This window comes from Sinocyclocheilus anshuiensis, unplaced genomic scaffold (assembly GCF_001515605.1).
Source record: "Sinocyclocheilus anshuiensis isolate Anshui unplaced genomic scaffold, SAMN03320099.WGS_v1.1 scaffold1045, whole genome shotgun sequence".
NCBI classification, from domain to species: Eukaryota; Metazoa; Chordata; class Actinopteri; order Cypriniformes; family Cyprinidae; genus Sinocyclocheilus; species Sinocyclocheilus anshuiensis.
The window spans coordinates 225055-241242 of NW_015555799.1; the positions used below are offsets into that span (position 1 = coordinate 225055).

The 16188-nt window shown below is 38.3% G+C and overlaps 1 protein-coding gene across 1 annotated transcript; it reads left to right on the plus strand.

The window, feature by feature from the left end:
• The first annotated feature begins 761 nt into the window (after positions 1 to 761).
• Positions 762 to 15871, plus strand: dqx1 (DEAQ box RNA-dependent ATPase 1). Its single transcript, XM_016469046.1, has 11 exons — positions 762 to 785; positions 1968 to 2161; positions 2240 to 2621; positions 4094 to 4375; positions 4449 to 4548; positions 10919 to 11077; positions 12097 to 12288; positions 12376 to 12501; positions 12574 to 12764; positions 14042 to 14232; positions 15010 to 15871. Exons 1-11 carry the CDS (start codon positions 762 to 764, stop codon positions 15188 to 15190), a joined length of 2022 nt encoding a protein of 673 aa, XP_016324532.1. The 3' UTR covers positions 15191 to 15871.
• Positions 15872 to 16188: the final 317 nt, after the last annotated feature.

The window sequence follows — 16188 nt, forward strand, 5'->3', positions numbered from 1 at the left end:
GTAAAAGCAAAGAAATTGCCGTAATTAAGCGATAAAGCACATGAGGCCCGTAGTCACGGCTAAAGGTTGCTGTTAGGCACAACACAGCAGTGCAGTGACAGTTTTATTACTGGTATAACTCAGTTACTACATTATAAAATATGAAGGATCGCGTGACACTGAAGACACGAGTAATGGCAGCTGAAAATTCACGTTTGCATCACAGAAATAAATTATATTTTAAAATATATTACAATAGAAAACAGTTATTTTAAATTATATCACAATACTACTGTTTTTACTGCAATTTTGATGAAATAAATGCAGCCTTGGTGAGCAGAAGATACTTTTTTTTTAGTAACACAGAAATTCATCAGTCTCGATCAGTAGTGCCACTGCTAAAAGGACACTTATTAATTTTAGGCAATTTACAGCTCTAATAAATTTGAGCTTTTTGTAGGAAAGAATTAGCAAGCTATTCAACCCCTTAGCATTCCTGTAAAATTTGCCTAAAATGCATAAAACACCGCGGGTGGTACAGTGGAACGCTAACACCGTGTCCTAACTACATGCGACGCGACAAGATTCCAGCGACACGCAATTTGGGTGTCCACACCAGATGTGACGCGACAGAATCAATCAAATATCACAGCCAATCAGAAGCTCTGTGGAAGCGCACTGCTCTTGCAACGAAATGGATACGTTTATAATCTAATGAATAAATATTAAACCTTTTTAACACCATTAAATGTACATACTGAGTGACTGATACCATCTTTGTCATGGAATACACTCATTGGTTCGCAGTGAGTCCACAGTTTTAACGGACATCTTTGCTTTAATTTATTTTCAAGATCTGAGCTAAACTATCTATTGTTGCTTTCAGTATGGCTATAAGGTCACAAAAAAATTATATTTAAACTCATATTAGAGAAGTTTAACTTTGAATAAAGCACATAATCACCTGAGATTATCTACTGTCATATAGTTTGATTGTTGATGTTCCAGCCGCGATGTCGCGGAAATAGAAACAGTTAAGAAATTTCGTGTGTCGCCGTCGCGGCTAGTTAGGACAAAAACACCAGTTAACATGGAAAGGATATCTTTTATCGCGTGTCGCGGCATCGCGTCGCATGTAGTTAGGACACGGTGTAACAGGTTAACACAAATACAGGCTGCATGTTTCTGCTTATAAACCCTCCAGTATGGTTGACCTGCAGGCGTCCATTGTCATTGTTTACTGTCAGCACGACTCGTATGGTCTTCTGTGGTGATGGACAGTATGTCACAGATGCTGCCAGAAGAGCATGTATTACACCCAGAAAATTCCTTTAGGATCAGAACTGGAAACCAGAAAGCTGCAGGCTCAATTCTTGCAAAGGATCAATTGAGTTCTATTCTGTTCTATGCTGTTCCATTCCATTCCATTCTGTCTAGTCCCATCCCATTCCCTTCAATTATATTCTGACCTGTTCTATTCTGTTCTGTTCTATTCTGTTCTATTCTATTCTATTCCATTCCATTCTGTTCAATTCCATTGTATTCTGTTTTGTTGTGTTCTATTCTTTCTTCCCGTTTTTCCCCCCAATTTTGTTCTATTCCATTCTGTTCTGTTCTATTCTATTATATGCCATTTTATTGTGTTATTCATTCCATTCTTTTACATTTTATTCTATTCCATTGTCTTCTGTTCTATTGTATTCAGTTCAGTTGCTTTTTCTATTCCATTCTGTTCTATACTATTCTATTCTATTATTTTCTATTCTATTCTGTTCCATTTCATTGTATTTGATTCTTACTCATGAATCACTCATGTCTTGCACTCATGAGTTATGCAGTCTTAATTCATCTGCATCTACATTCTGCATATTCTATTCTATTCTATTCTATTCCAATGTGTCATATTCTATTCTATTTTATTCTATTCTGCTCTGCTCTACCCTGATCTCTCATGTGTCTCTCTCTGCTCTGTTTATATGTGTGTGTAGGTTCCTCAGTGGTGTGTGGAGTTCGCTCTGTCTCATGAGTTCTCTCAGGGTCTGGTGTGCTGCTCTCAGCCATACGCGGCGGCCGCCTGCAGTCTGGCGCTCAGAGTGGCTGATGAGATGGACTTGAGTCTGGGGTTGGAGGTGGGCTACAGGGTCCCACACGAGGACGGCTGCACGCCGGACACCATACTGCGGTACGAAGCGACACTCCCTACTCTCAGCCCCTGCTCCTGCACTGTTTTAATGCTGTAGTAACGTTTTCCTCTCTGCAGGTTTGTCACAGACTCTCTCCTGCTGGAGGAAATGATGTCAGACCCTCTGCTGCGCCAGTACGGGGTTTTGGTCATTGATGAGGCTCAGGAGCGCACAGTGGCGACGGATGTGCTGCTGGGGCTGCTATGTGATGTGTGCCGCCAGCGCGCTGAGCTCAGGGTGGTGGTGCTCACCGCGCCTGCAGTTGCTCATACCTTCGCCAGCTTCCTGGGAGAGAGTGTTCCTCACCTCAGCGTTCCTTCGCAAACCAACACCACCGAAATACTGTACCGAGAGCTGCCGGCAGGACGTGACCTGGCCACAGCTTCCTGTCACATGATCCTGGACCTACACCGCAGGGGAGAGGAAGGAGACATACTGGTGTTCCTCCCTAGTGTGCAGGTATGAGTCTCATTTCACACTCGAGACACGCCGCCTCTGAAGCGCATTGAGTCAGTAAGAGGATCTGATCCTTTATCTGCTGAGAGTCCTGCTTCTTATTGAGATTATTCACACACTTCAACAATGAACTAACTCGCCCTCAGGTTACACAAAATAATATGAGATTTTGCATGGAACACAAAAGATGATATTTAGCAAAATGCCAGGAAAGAGAAGGTAGATTTATAAAGTCAAGTTCCAAAAAGGACTAAAAAGAAGTTGTGAATGCAATGAGAACAAGTGTTTTGTAGGTTCAACACGACCTGTATTTCTACGGATATAAACAGTTTTGTTTTATATTTACAGTATATATTTTGGTAACACTTTATTTTAAGGTGTCCTTGTTACACATGTTACATGTACTTACTATTATAACAAAAATTAATTATGCATAATTACATGCAAGCAACCCTAAGCCAAACCCTAATCCTAAACCTAATCATATAGTAAGTACATGTAGTTAATTAATATTACTCGGTACTTAAATGCATTATTACACTGTAACAAGGACACCTTAAAATAGTGTAATCTATATTTTACAGACTGTGTAGTACTTATTTTAGTACATTTTGTCTGTATAGTATATATTTCTTCTTTAAGTTTTAACTTTATTATAGCTCTTTTAAATTTTTCCTCACTTGTTTGAGACTCATCCTGCTCTTTAATCTCTCTCATGTAAATAATGCAAAGCCACATGTGTCTATAGCAGAATCACTCGAGACTGACACATCAAACACACACACACACACACACACACACACACACACACAGAGTAAAGTCTTTATTTGTGGAAAGTAGCTGACTAGTGTGTTGTTTCCCTGCACAGATCTCTTCAGTATAAACACGCACACACACACACACACACACCGCCTCCCCTTTTGTCAACAGCGTCACACCCTCATTCAGTCCTTTGAGCAAACTGACTTCATTCTGCTGGAAAAACTCAGTTTCACACCATCAGAAAGAGAGTGTGACTTAACAGAGATCATGTGTGTCTCTGAGAGTAAAATACACCTGTGCTGTTCACTTTAAACAACTTGTTTAATGTGGATTTACTGTTGAAAACCAAATTTTACATCCTAATGCAAAATGTACTTTTGCATGCTGCGTTATCCACAAAATTAAACAATTACAGGGGACACGTTTGCTTTCAGATCCTCATATTTGAGAAATAAACTGTGCATATTTACTTTGAATATTATTTAAATATATATTTATATTTAAATATACAGAAAATCCTGTAATTAATCAGCTGTCCTGTGCTTTGAGTTTGTTCCAGGACTGTAGCTTCATTCATGAGGCACTGTTTTATATTACCATATAGTATTTGTTAATATATATATATATATATATAAGCTAATAAAGCTGTAATAAAATAAAATATAAATATTAGATAAAAACTTCTGAGAAAACTTCTCAAAACTTCCTGTCAGGAGATTCAGGAGTGTCGCGTGGCACTGGAGAAGGAGTGTGTGTCTCTCAGCGCTCATCTGCTGTCTCTGCGCGTGATCGATCTGCACGCCGGTGTCGGAGGATCATCGCAGCAGCTTTACAACTCCGAGAGTCCTGAGGACAAGCAGCAGGACGAGCTGCCGGACACTGTAGAGTCTCCAGCCCAGAGACGCAGAGTCATCCTCACCGACGTCTTAGGGGAGGCTTCATTCTCTCTCAACAACATCCGATACGTCATCGACAGCGGCATCCAGCTGAAGACCGTGAGTCAGAGCTCAGCGTTTGTGTTCGTTCTGTTGTATGAGGCTCAGTGTTCATCCTGCTGTTCCTCCACAGATCTACAACCCACAGATCCGAGCAGATTCACAGCTTCAGCAGCCCATCAGCAAACAGCAGGCCGACACACGCGCCCGCAGGGTCAACAGCACACTGCCAAGTGCGTAAATCACCACCGTATAAGAGAATAATGGATAAGGAGGAAACCTTGATTCAGACTGCTGAAATTCTGAATGCAGTCACAATGAGTGAAATGGAAGCTTTCAAGCAGCAAAAGGATGCAAAAGCATCATAAAGTGGGCTTTACATGCCATCATGTGAGATGAGTCCTGTGGACTACTTTTATCGTCAACAAGTCCTATTCACTTTTATTGTAATGAAAAGATGAACAGATTGAAAGTGACATGAATTTTTAAATCAGGCGGAGTAAATGTGTTTTGCATTAAAGGTGGGGTAAGTGATTTCTGGTAGCCAATGTTGATATTTCAAATCACCAAAACAAATTTGAGAACTCGCGTCCAGTTTTCTGCGATTACATGACTGTGTTCTTATGTTAGCTACAATAAAGCGCTCGCCACATTTGCGCGGGAATGATTAAAATTATGCGGAATACCTGCAATCCCGACATTCAGACTCTGTAATCCCGACATTCAGACTCTGTAATCCCGACATTCAGACTCTGTAATCCCGACATTCAGACTCTGTAATCCCGACATTCAGACTCTGTAATCCCGACATTCAGACTCTGTAATCCCGACATTCAGACTCTGTAATCCCGACATTCAGACTCTGTAATCCCGACATTCAGACTCTGTAATCGAAAGGAGGCGGATGCGTGTCAAACTCACTGGAGAGTGGAGAGTAGAGAGCGAGACGCATCTTGTATCTGTGTATATTCGGTAGAGCCAACTGTGGAAAATGAGTAATGGAACCGTGTCAGATATTTCAGTATCGGTATCAAAATATAGATATTTATGATAACACTACCATGTAGTTTGTTTCTCCAAACTTTGAGTCCATAAATCACGCTGAGCTCCCTCACTCTGATCAACTCTTCACCTGCTGCAGCGGCAACTTTTCCCGGTTTAGATATCAGGGCTGTTATTGGTCCGTTTACACGATCGGATATCTTTATTGGCTACTGAAGGGCCATCAAAGGCTCAGTAACGAACTATGATTTAAAAGTAACGAAGTAGATTATTTTGCTTAATTTGTATTTAAGGTCCAATTTTCGCTATTAGCAAACCATTAACTACAACTTTTGCCTCAAACTCCTAATTTGCTGCCAGTGGTGGAGGCAACGAATTACAACAAGTATACTCACGTTACTGTAATTAAGTAGTTTTTTTCGGGTACTTGTACTTTTTTTAGTATATTTTTAAAGCTGTACTTTTACTTGTACTTAAAATATGACCGCGTTATGATGCTAATACCTGTATAATTATTTGTATAATAAAACATCTTTTTCTTTCTCATAACAGCTACAGGACATTGGAATGACCAAACATGTACAGTCAAGATACCATTTGTGTGTGCTATATTTGGCTGATCTCTTTCCATACACGCCATATTAAATCAGAAGTGGCATGCCTGTTCAATCTAATTTTTGTATTATTTCAAACATTTTTGATATAGTGCAAATGTACCAAAATCACTGATTCTATGTTCAGTTGCAATTCTGATTCCTCTGCGTCAAACATCTTTCTTTCTGTAACTCAACAAATCAAATAGCATTCATTTATTGTCCTGAAAATCTATTGCATCACAAATGGGGGACACAAACAGTCATTGAAATAAAACTCAAAGAAGAGTTTTTCTGGGTAATTCATGTATCACAGGTTTTGTTCTTCAGCCTCTCCTGACTCACAAGTACTGCAGAGACACAACGTGATAGTGATAAAGCTGAACATGTTCTCATAATGAACCGTGTTATATTCAGCCACATGAATCCTCATTTTCCTGTATTTTATGTTTTCTATAATAAAAAAGTGCCAAGTGTTTATAATATTCTTCATCATCAAAATTAAAAGGACAGCTCACCCCAAAAAGAAAATTTTGAATTGAAACTTACCCTGTTGTATCAGCATTTTCACAAAATGGCATGCACAAACTATAGAAAAAATCATTGTGTGAACAGAATGTGAGAAAGAGAACAAGGGCAGTTGCTGGAATCTTGAATATATTAGGGTCACCTTGAATGAATGGAGGGCTGATGCTGTCTAAAATGTCTACTGATAATTAATATATATTCCCCTCTACATACATACACACACACACACACACACACATAATATATGTGAGTGTACTGGGTATATTTATTATGTATATATAAAGACACACACATACAGCATTACAGTATTCACATGTATATATTTATATTCATATAAATTATATCATATATAAATATATTTAATATGTAAACGTAACATTTTTCTTAAATATATACATGCATGTGTGTGTATTTATATATACATAATAAATATACAAAGTACACACACATATATTACATGCACTTCATCTCCAGAGCTGCTCTGAGAGTCACTTCGCCAGCTTTATGCAGTTTAATTTGAGAAAAATTACCGTCAAATACATGCTGAAACTAAAACTAAGACTGGAAGACCTTCGCGACAAAACGTCAAAATAAAAGTCTGGTTTTACTTGAAATTATGACCGAATATATCACTACTGTATACTAAAATGCAATTCTCGAAGTAATAATAATATTATTATTTTTAAGGTATATCATACAACCAATAAATTTTTTTCTGTTGTGCAGCATCTTATCTGATAAAATTAAAATGCAATTTTTGGTTATAAATTGATTTTCATTTGATTACATTTTAAGATTGATTAAATTGTTAAAGTTTTATTAATTCATTTCACTAGACGCCATTTTTTATGATAAATTTGTACTGAATTATAAAACACAGAATACATAATAAATCAAATGGAATTTAGGGGAAAATAAAATGCATTTCATGGGGCCTTAAATTAAAGGTGGGGCAAATTATTTCTGGTAGCCAATGTTGACATTTGAAATCACCAAAACAAACACGCCCCTACCCCACAAGGGTCTCGCCCCTATTTTGATAGCTCCGCCCCACACATACGTACGCAACCCAGGCAGCGATTATGGCGGAATCTGCTGTATTATTATCTGCTGTATTAAACATATTATACTACTTTTCGGACACACTTTGGGAGCTGATGCTTGAAACAGACAGTGGAGGAGGTTTAGGCGCTCCAGGCTTATAGGGTGTGGAAATGAATGTGTCTTTATCACAGCTGAAGGGAACAACAATATGATTGCAGATGAACAAACAAGCGAACATGACACACGAGCATATTCAAGCAAAAGCCAGCATATATTAGTTCTGTGAAACAAAGCAAAACCAATGTTACTCCCCTATCGAGAAGAAACAAAGCAACCTTGGCGTCTGATCGCAGGCCTTCCGCTCATTGAGTTCTCTCTGGAAAGCTGATCCGAAATTTACACGGGTCCTACTTCTTGCTATATCGTAAGCCTTCTTTTGTTCCGCAGATGTTTTCCTCTTTTGTTTTTTATCCACCATCTCTATCTTTCTGTCGTCGCTCGACTTGGCTAATGACCATCCTGTGCACTGAGCGCTCTCTCCTCCACATCATGAGTAGACACGCCCCTTACTGCTGATTGGCTACAAGTTTGTTTTGGTACTTGGCCCGACTCAGTTTTCTAAAGCGTTTTTGAAAAAATACATACCCCACCTTTAATGCTTTTGGCAGATCCATTTTTCTGAAGCAACTTTCATTGCATTCAGTGTTTACATGTGATTAGTTCTGGGTTATTATAGTTAACTAAAACTAAAACCATTTAAAAAAATCATTACATCATAACTCGATTTACACAAATATTTAAATCTAAAACTGATAAAAAATTAACAAAGCTGTATATATATATTTAAAAACAACGAAAACTACTTGGAAAAGACAAAAAGACAACAAAATTACTTTAACTAAAATTAACTTGAAAACAGAAAATATAAAAATAAAATCTAATTCAAAATATTAAAGTCCCCATGTTAAAAACAACGAAAACTACTTGGAAAAGACAAAAAGACAACAAAATTAACTTGAAAACAGAAAATATAAAAATAAAATCTAATTCAAAATATTAAAGTCCCCATGATATCAAAATGGACCTTTTTTTGGCTTTTAGTATGAATATTGTAGACTTAAGGTTATCTAAAAGCTAGTGTGCTCAAAATCAATTACAAAATTCCATATATAAGCATTCAAAACTTGCAGTCTCTCACTTCCGCCAATATGGATCAACGATTTTGATGACATCACCCAGCACTTCAGCTTATCAGATTTTCTGATGATGATTTTTATATATAGACGCTAAAGCTGTGGCTGAAATTGGTCACATATTCATAGATTTAGTATTTTCTATGTGGTCAGTGGCACATAGTGCACTAAATAGGGGATAGAGAACAATTCAGACAGTGTAAGTATACCTTCTATTGGGTTGAAAGAAGTCTGGTTTCACTTTGTGTCACATGAACAGTCACAGTGCACACACAGTCTGCTCCGGTCCAGAGACACTATACCCCAGAGCAGATTATATGTGGCGCAGACCAAAATAGGTATCAGACCCATTTGAATTCTACACAAAATGCTATATATTTTATGGTGATATGGATGAGATTCGGAGGAGATCCGGTTAGACAGACATGGCATTAAAAACAGCCCTGACGAGTAGAAGAGATAACATCGGTGCAATTGACCAACATAAATTTCACACTTTTCAAACTATACATGATTATGGCCCTGTTTACACCTTTTATTAAGATATTTATTTGGTCGATCGGATCACAAGTAGACGCGGGAGACACATTCCCGTCTCTTCTGTCCACTTTGAACCACTTCTGTCCTGATTTCTTTTGAGGGGAGGGTCTGTGGACCAGTGTATGTGGGCTTTTTCTGATCTTTCAATCTAATATTGTGAAATGAGTTTGTGTAATTTACATATAAGCCAAACACGTTTTTTTTTTTTTCCCAAAACTATTTTTAAAACCATTACTTCATGAATAAAAAAAAAGCTGCTGTACATATACTTTATTTAACTGAAACATATTTCGTGAAGGCCTATTTATTTTATTCCTATAATATGTTGTTTTATTCAGTTTTCTCCTGTTGTGTATGCGCATGCAAAACTAAATCACTGAACAGAAAAACATTTATTTTTAATGGGTCACATACTCTTATCCATTGTAATTTAATTTAAATCTAATTTAAGATTTTAATTTTGTAGATTAATGGATAGGAAATGAAATGTTTATGTTTAAGAATTAGCTCAGTCAGCGGAGAGTAGATGGTCTTTAGTGGCTGTTCGAACGCATTTGACCACATGAGCGTCCACACCACGAGCACAATCCGGTCGAATGCATTACCTCTGGAAGTAGTTGAAAGTGGACAAACTCAAAACATTTTAGACCCCGTTCACTCCTTTATTTAATGTTGTCCACTTGTGATCGGATTGACGAAAACGCATCTTAAAGGGGTCATATGATGTGATTTCAAGTTTTCCTTTCTCTTTGGAGTGTTACAAGCTGATTGTGCATAGATAAGATCCCTGAAGTTGCAAAGACTAAAGTCTCAAAACCAAAGAGATATTCTTTATCAAAGTTAAGACTCTGCCACGCCCCCCCTAAAACGGCTCGTTCTAACACGCCCCCACATATCTACGTCACTATGTGGAAATATTAGCATAATGCCGCCCAAATGTTCACGCAAAGAAAGTCACTGTGTCTGTCACGCGACTCTGTTCCCCTTTCGGGCTCTGTCTTTACATTTATTTTGAAAGATGAAGCTCGCGATTATGGTAAGGGGCGTTACATTTCCGACGAGTGCTTGCGGTGTTCGGCCAATCACAATGCACTGGGTCAGCTGGCCAATCAGAGCAGACTGCGCTTGTCGGAAGGAGGGACTTTGTAGAAAACAAAGCGTTTGAGAGAGGCGGGGCATAGAGGACCTACAATAATGTACAGTATTTGAAAAATATTTTTTTGAACATTAAAGCATGTCAACATATTCTGTTACACCAAATACACAAAATAATGATCTTTAAAAAAGCATCATATGACCCCTTTAATACCGGGTGTAAACAGGTCCTATGATCACTCTTAATTTTCCGAGCTCAACGGCTCTGGCCCAAGCTGTGATATAAATGAAACGCTATTGACTATTTAAAAAGGGGGCGGGGCTGCTTGTTATGTCCCGCCCTGTCTTTCTGTTTCAGTTGAAATTACGTCAACACATTGAACAATGCTGCTTGTTTCAAGGCACTTCACTTCAAAATCTCAATAATACTAAAAAAAAGACTGTGATCAGTTCATGCATTCCCTGGGAATCAAAGCCATGACCTTTGCATTGCTCTGCGTTTTGAGGACAGCCTGTAAATGTTGTGATGGTAGTGTGTTTTGTTGTGATGGTAGCATGAATGCGGTCATGTTGTGATGGTAGTGTGTGTTTTTTACTGTCCACCGCAGGCGTGTGTTTTCGGCTGTACTCTCAGCTGATGTATGAGGATGAGATGCCTGCGTCTCGCTGTCCGGCGGTGACAGAAGCAAACCTCAGTCATCTGGTGCTGCTGCTCAAGCGGCTGGACATTGCAGACATGGGCCAGTGCAAGTTCCTGGACCGGCCAGGTCAGTTCAGCCTGTCAAGCATGAAAAACCTGCATACTTCAAGACTGAAGCTCGTCGCTTTTGACGACTGGTCCGATGAAATTAGCTTTTATTTTTATATTTGCATTTTAGTTTGAGTTTTAGTAATTTTGTTATGTGCTCTTGTCACTTTTATTACCTTTTTTAAAAATGTGTATTTAGATTTTTTTTAGATTTCAGTTTTAGTTTGTCATTTTAGTACTTTTTAATGATATTTTATTTCATTAGAAGCTAAGGCAACATTTCTAATTTTCATCTTTAAAGTTTTTAAAGTTGACATAATATTTATATTGTATTTGATTTTATTTCACCTTTATTTCAGTTAACGAAAAACAAATTTTAATAGTTTTAATTTTAGTTGTTCCTGTTTCTGTGTGCGAGAGTTTATTCCAGGATTGTAGCTTCATTTGGAAGGCTGTGCTATATACTATTATAGTATTTATTAACATTTTAAATTAGCTTTTCATTTGTATATTTTCAGTTTTCATTTTAATCTTAAATTTCAGTTTAGGTTTTAGGCATTTTATGTTATTTTGTACTTTTTTTTTGTCAGTTTTTGTTTTGAATATTTCCATTTATGTTTAATTTATTTTTTATTTTAGCTTTAGTAATTTTAGTACTTAAATGTATTTTATTTTAGTTAACTGCCAAGAAAACGTTTCTTTTTTTTTTATTTAAACTTTTGTCTCAATTAATGAAAAATATTTTACTAGTTTTAGGATCTTGTGGTTACGTAGTGTGCGCACAAACACAACGAAAGGCAGGAGATTGTGTGTCGGGTGATGATCTTCAGTCTTATGGTGTGTGCCTGGCTTTAGATGAACTGCCAGATCTAAGTTCTTACAATAGAGGCTTTTATTACATCAGACATGACCAGAAAAATCCTGTTGCACCATGATTTCTGTAAACTGCCCTAAACCAGCCGGTCGGATTAGAGCGTGTGATTTTGAGAAGCTCTTGCATGTGTTTGTTTGCTCATGTGCGTGTGTGTGTGTGTGTAGCTCCGGAGGCACTGATGCAGGCACTGGAGGATCTGGATTATCTGGCGGCTCTCGATGACGACGGGAATCTGTCAGAGGTGGGAATCATCATGTCTGAACTTCCTCTGGAGCCGCCATTAGCCAAAGCTTTGATTGCGTCCTGTGAGTTTGACTGCGTGAATGAGCTGCTGACCATCGCTGCCATGCTGACCGGTACGGCACTTGCATACGCATCAGTGTCTGTGATCACAGTCATTTACATACGCACACATCTTCAGTAAGTGTGTGTTTGACTTGCAGCTCCGCCGTGCTTCATAACACCACCAGCTAATAAAGAGGAGGCGGCAGCGACGCACAGACGACCCCTGCTGCATCCAGACGGAGATCACATGACCCTCATCAACGTCTATAACGCTTATCTACAGCGTGAGTGACAGCATCATACTGACGCATCTCGTGTCTATCATTATAAATACTGATGTGTGTGTGTGTCCTCAGATAATGAAGACGAGGTCTGGTGCAGGACAAACTTCTTGAATGCCTCTGCTTTACGATTGGCTGTGGTGATCAGGGCGGAGCTACTGGAGGTGATGCAGCGAATCGAGTTGCCTGTCTCTTCTCCCGCTTTCGGTTGCCAGGACAACAGCACCAATATTAAGAGAGCTTTGATATCGGGCTTCTTCCTGAAGGTAAACACACACTATAAACTAAACCACAGAGCTCTAGAATGCTGCATTCTGACTGGCTGACAGATGTTCCTGGTGCTGGAGAGACATTGATACAATCGTGCACACCAAACTATTTCTTTCTTCTTTGTCTTAAATTACCATAATATTAGTGGTCGACCGATATTGTTTTTTTGACAGCCGATTCCGATATCTCAGAAATCAGTGTGCCCGATATAAAGCCGATATAATTTTATTTATTTTATTTAATATTTAAGAAATTTGAAATCATCTAAAAATGGATTAAAAAAATAAACGTGTAAAATAAGCATGCTAATACTTTAAATGACAAAGTATTTTTCACAAATCAACAAATATTTTATAAAAATATAATTAAAAAGGAAGTAAACACTGTAACCAACAGGGCACTCAGTATTCTGGGAAGTTTGTGTGCATTGGGAATCACATTTTTTCAAATAAAGCCAAGGTTACACTCATTTTACATACAGCACACAGTGAAAATGACATGAATATGACAGTGGGCAAATGCATAAAGCGCAGCATAATTCGAAATCAAGAGTTTAAAGTTAGTCCTCAGTGAAGCTGAACTCTCCTCCTGTCAGCATTCAATTCATACGGACCGACCGTCATGCAGGATACAAATGCACACTTCATAAGATCTCACAGCTGGATTCGACTAAGTTTGCAAGGTTTTTGAAATTAAATGTTCATTAGTCATTCAAAGATTTGTTTAAATGATGTAAATGCGTATTTGCTGAATGCTGACGGCAAACGATAAAGTATTATAATGTTTGCCTTTCTATTAGTAACGATATAAAAGCAATCGTAATAATACTTTTTTGTATACATTTTAATTCCTTTGTTTAACAGTTCTTTCTGATTTTTAGGCAGACTTCTGTCTGTGGACAGAATTGTTAACTACGACAGCGAACAAGAGGGAGAATGTGAGCACTGTGTGTTCAGGCGCTGCCGCTGTCAGCCGCCGTCGTCAAAATAATAGTCCCGCCACGAACGCATCGGCCAAACAGAAAAACTTATTGGCCGATGCCGATATTTGAAAAAATATATATATCAGCCTTGGCGGTATATCGGTCAACCACTACATAATATATTCAATTTGCATTGCTATGAAAATCATTCATTCTGTGTGTTTAGTCTCAGTGTTCAGGTTGAGGTCCTGAAAGCGCCTGTAGGGTTTATTCTGCCGTCATGACTGGACATGATGTGTTTTAACTGCTAAATCGGAGCAGTCATTGGTTTCCCGTGTGTCTGATCATTAGGTTGCTCATGATGTTGACGGCTCAGGGAACTATCTGCTGCTCACGCACCGGCACGTGGCTCACCTCCACCCCTTCTCATCGTACCACTGCCGCCGACCGCAGCCCAACCCGCCCAGCTGGGTGCTTTACCACGACTTCACCATCTCACACGACAACTGCATCTGCATCATATCTGAGATTCACCCACAAATGTGAGTATCGATCTCCAGTCAAATCCCTACTGAAACTTCAGTCTTGGTGATGTGACATCAGATCCTTGGTGATTCATAAAATGCAAGTCAATGAGAGTCAACACGCATCACTTAAACCGTCACTTTGAGAGTCAAAAAAAGCATATCAGGCAACACAATATTAATACACATGGCTCCTAACGATATATTGAGGTCTTGTGAAGCAAAACCATCAGTCTGTGCAAGAAAATTAACATTATTTACAACATTATTACCTGTAATCCAGATCCTCAGGCAAACAGGGAAATCTGATGCTTTTCTGCAAACTGGTTCAGTCCAACTGGTGAACTGGTTCAACTAGTTCACTAAAAAGAACCGGTTCGAAAGAATGATTTGTTCAGACATTACTCTGGACCGTTAGCCTGAGGCTCTGGATTACAGGTAATAATGTTGTAAATAATGTTCAGTTTCTTGCACAGACTGATTGTTTCACTTCATAAGACCTCAATATATTGTCAGGAGCCATGGGTATTAATTTTGTGTTGCCCGATAGCTTTTTTTTTTGACTCTCAAAGTACTGGTAGCCATTGATTTGCATTTTATGAATCACCAAGGACCACGGTTTTTAGGTAAAAAAACTTTTTTACTGTTCTACTGAATAAAAAACCTAACTGCATCTTGGATGAGAACATTAACAGTAATTTTTCATTTTTGGGTGAACTATCCCTTTAAAGCCATGTAATTTTTTTTGGTTGAAGGCAGTTTATTCAGCAGTGATGTCACATGTGTGTGTTGTAGGTTGGTGGAGCTGGCGCCTCAGTACTATCTAGGGAACCTTCCAGCCAGTGAAGGCCGAGATCTGCTGATGGGCCTCAGACAGAGTTTATTTCCTCCAGATGAGCAGGACACAAACCCTCAGGACCAAAGCCATGAAGAAGTGGGCGGTCAGTACAGTGCAGAGACATGCAGCGTACAGTAGCTGAAACACTCACTGCACACAAACTCAAACCAGCAGCAGCGGTGGTGCAGTAAACACCTCCAGACGACTGTTATCTCTCTTCAGCAGCCTCAATCAATCTCACCTGAGATCTCATCAGGCTCAGATTTACTATTTCTGTAACTGACTTGCTATGAAATATATATTTATATATTTTTAATAGTAAATAAAGACTTCTTTCTGGATGAAGTAAGGGAACGGAGTCCAGCAAACGCACTCTCATCCTCCTGCAGCCGATCAGATGAAGCTCAAATCATGTCCACTCACATGAAGACTCTAGTCACATCAGTAATAAATAGTAGTCTGTCGTTAGACAATCTCTCTTGTAGAATAAATGAATTACAGCTGTCTGTGAACAGCATGGAAGCTTACTTCTGCCATGAAATAAAAATATAAAAAAGGTAATTGTGAAAAACTCAGAATTGCGAGATGTAAACAGAATGCAGAGATAAGTCAAAACTGCGAGATGTAAATTTAAAATTCTCACAATTGTAAAATATATAAATTCTAAAATTCTTAAATTGTAAATTCTCACAATTGCAAAATATAAACTTTGCAATTCTAAGAAAAAAGTGAGATATAAACTCACGATTGTGAGTAGGCATGGGCTGGTATGAGATTTTGACAGTATGATAACCTTAAGCAAAAATATCACGGTTTCTCGGTATTATTGTTACATCTCTAAAATGTGTTATTTTTAAATGTCTGGGTAAAAAAAAAAAAAAAAAAACTTTTTCCCATGGAACACAATATATTCTATTTTTGAGCAACATAGAATATTTGGAACAGTAGTATTTATTTATTTTTTCTTTGTTTTTTTTTCTGAAATGTTTGCTGAATTGTGGGCTGTCCTGCAGCTTTTGATGTGGATGGTTGATTTGCTGCTAGAGCTACTGCTGCCCTAAAAAGCAGAATAATAAAGACTGACATCTTTATTTAATCTAAATCTGTAATAAGTAATTTCATTTTAGTTATATAAT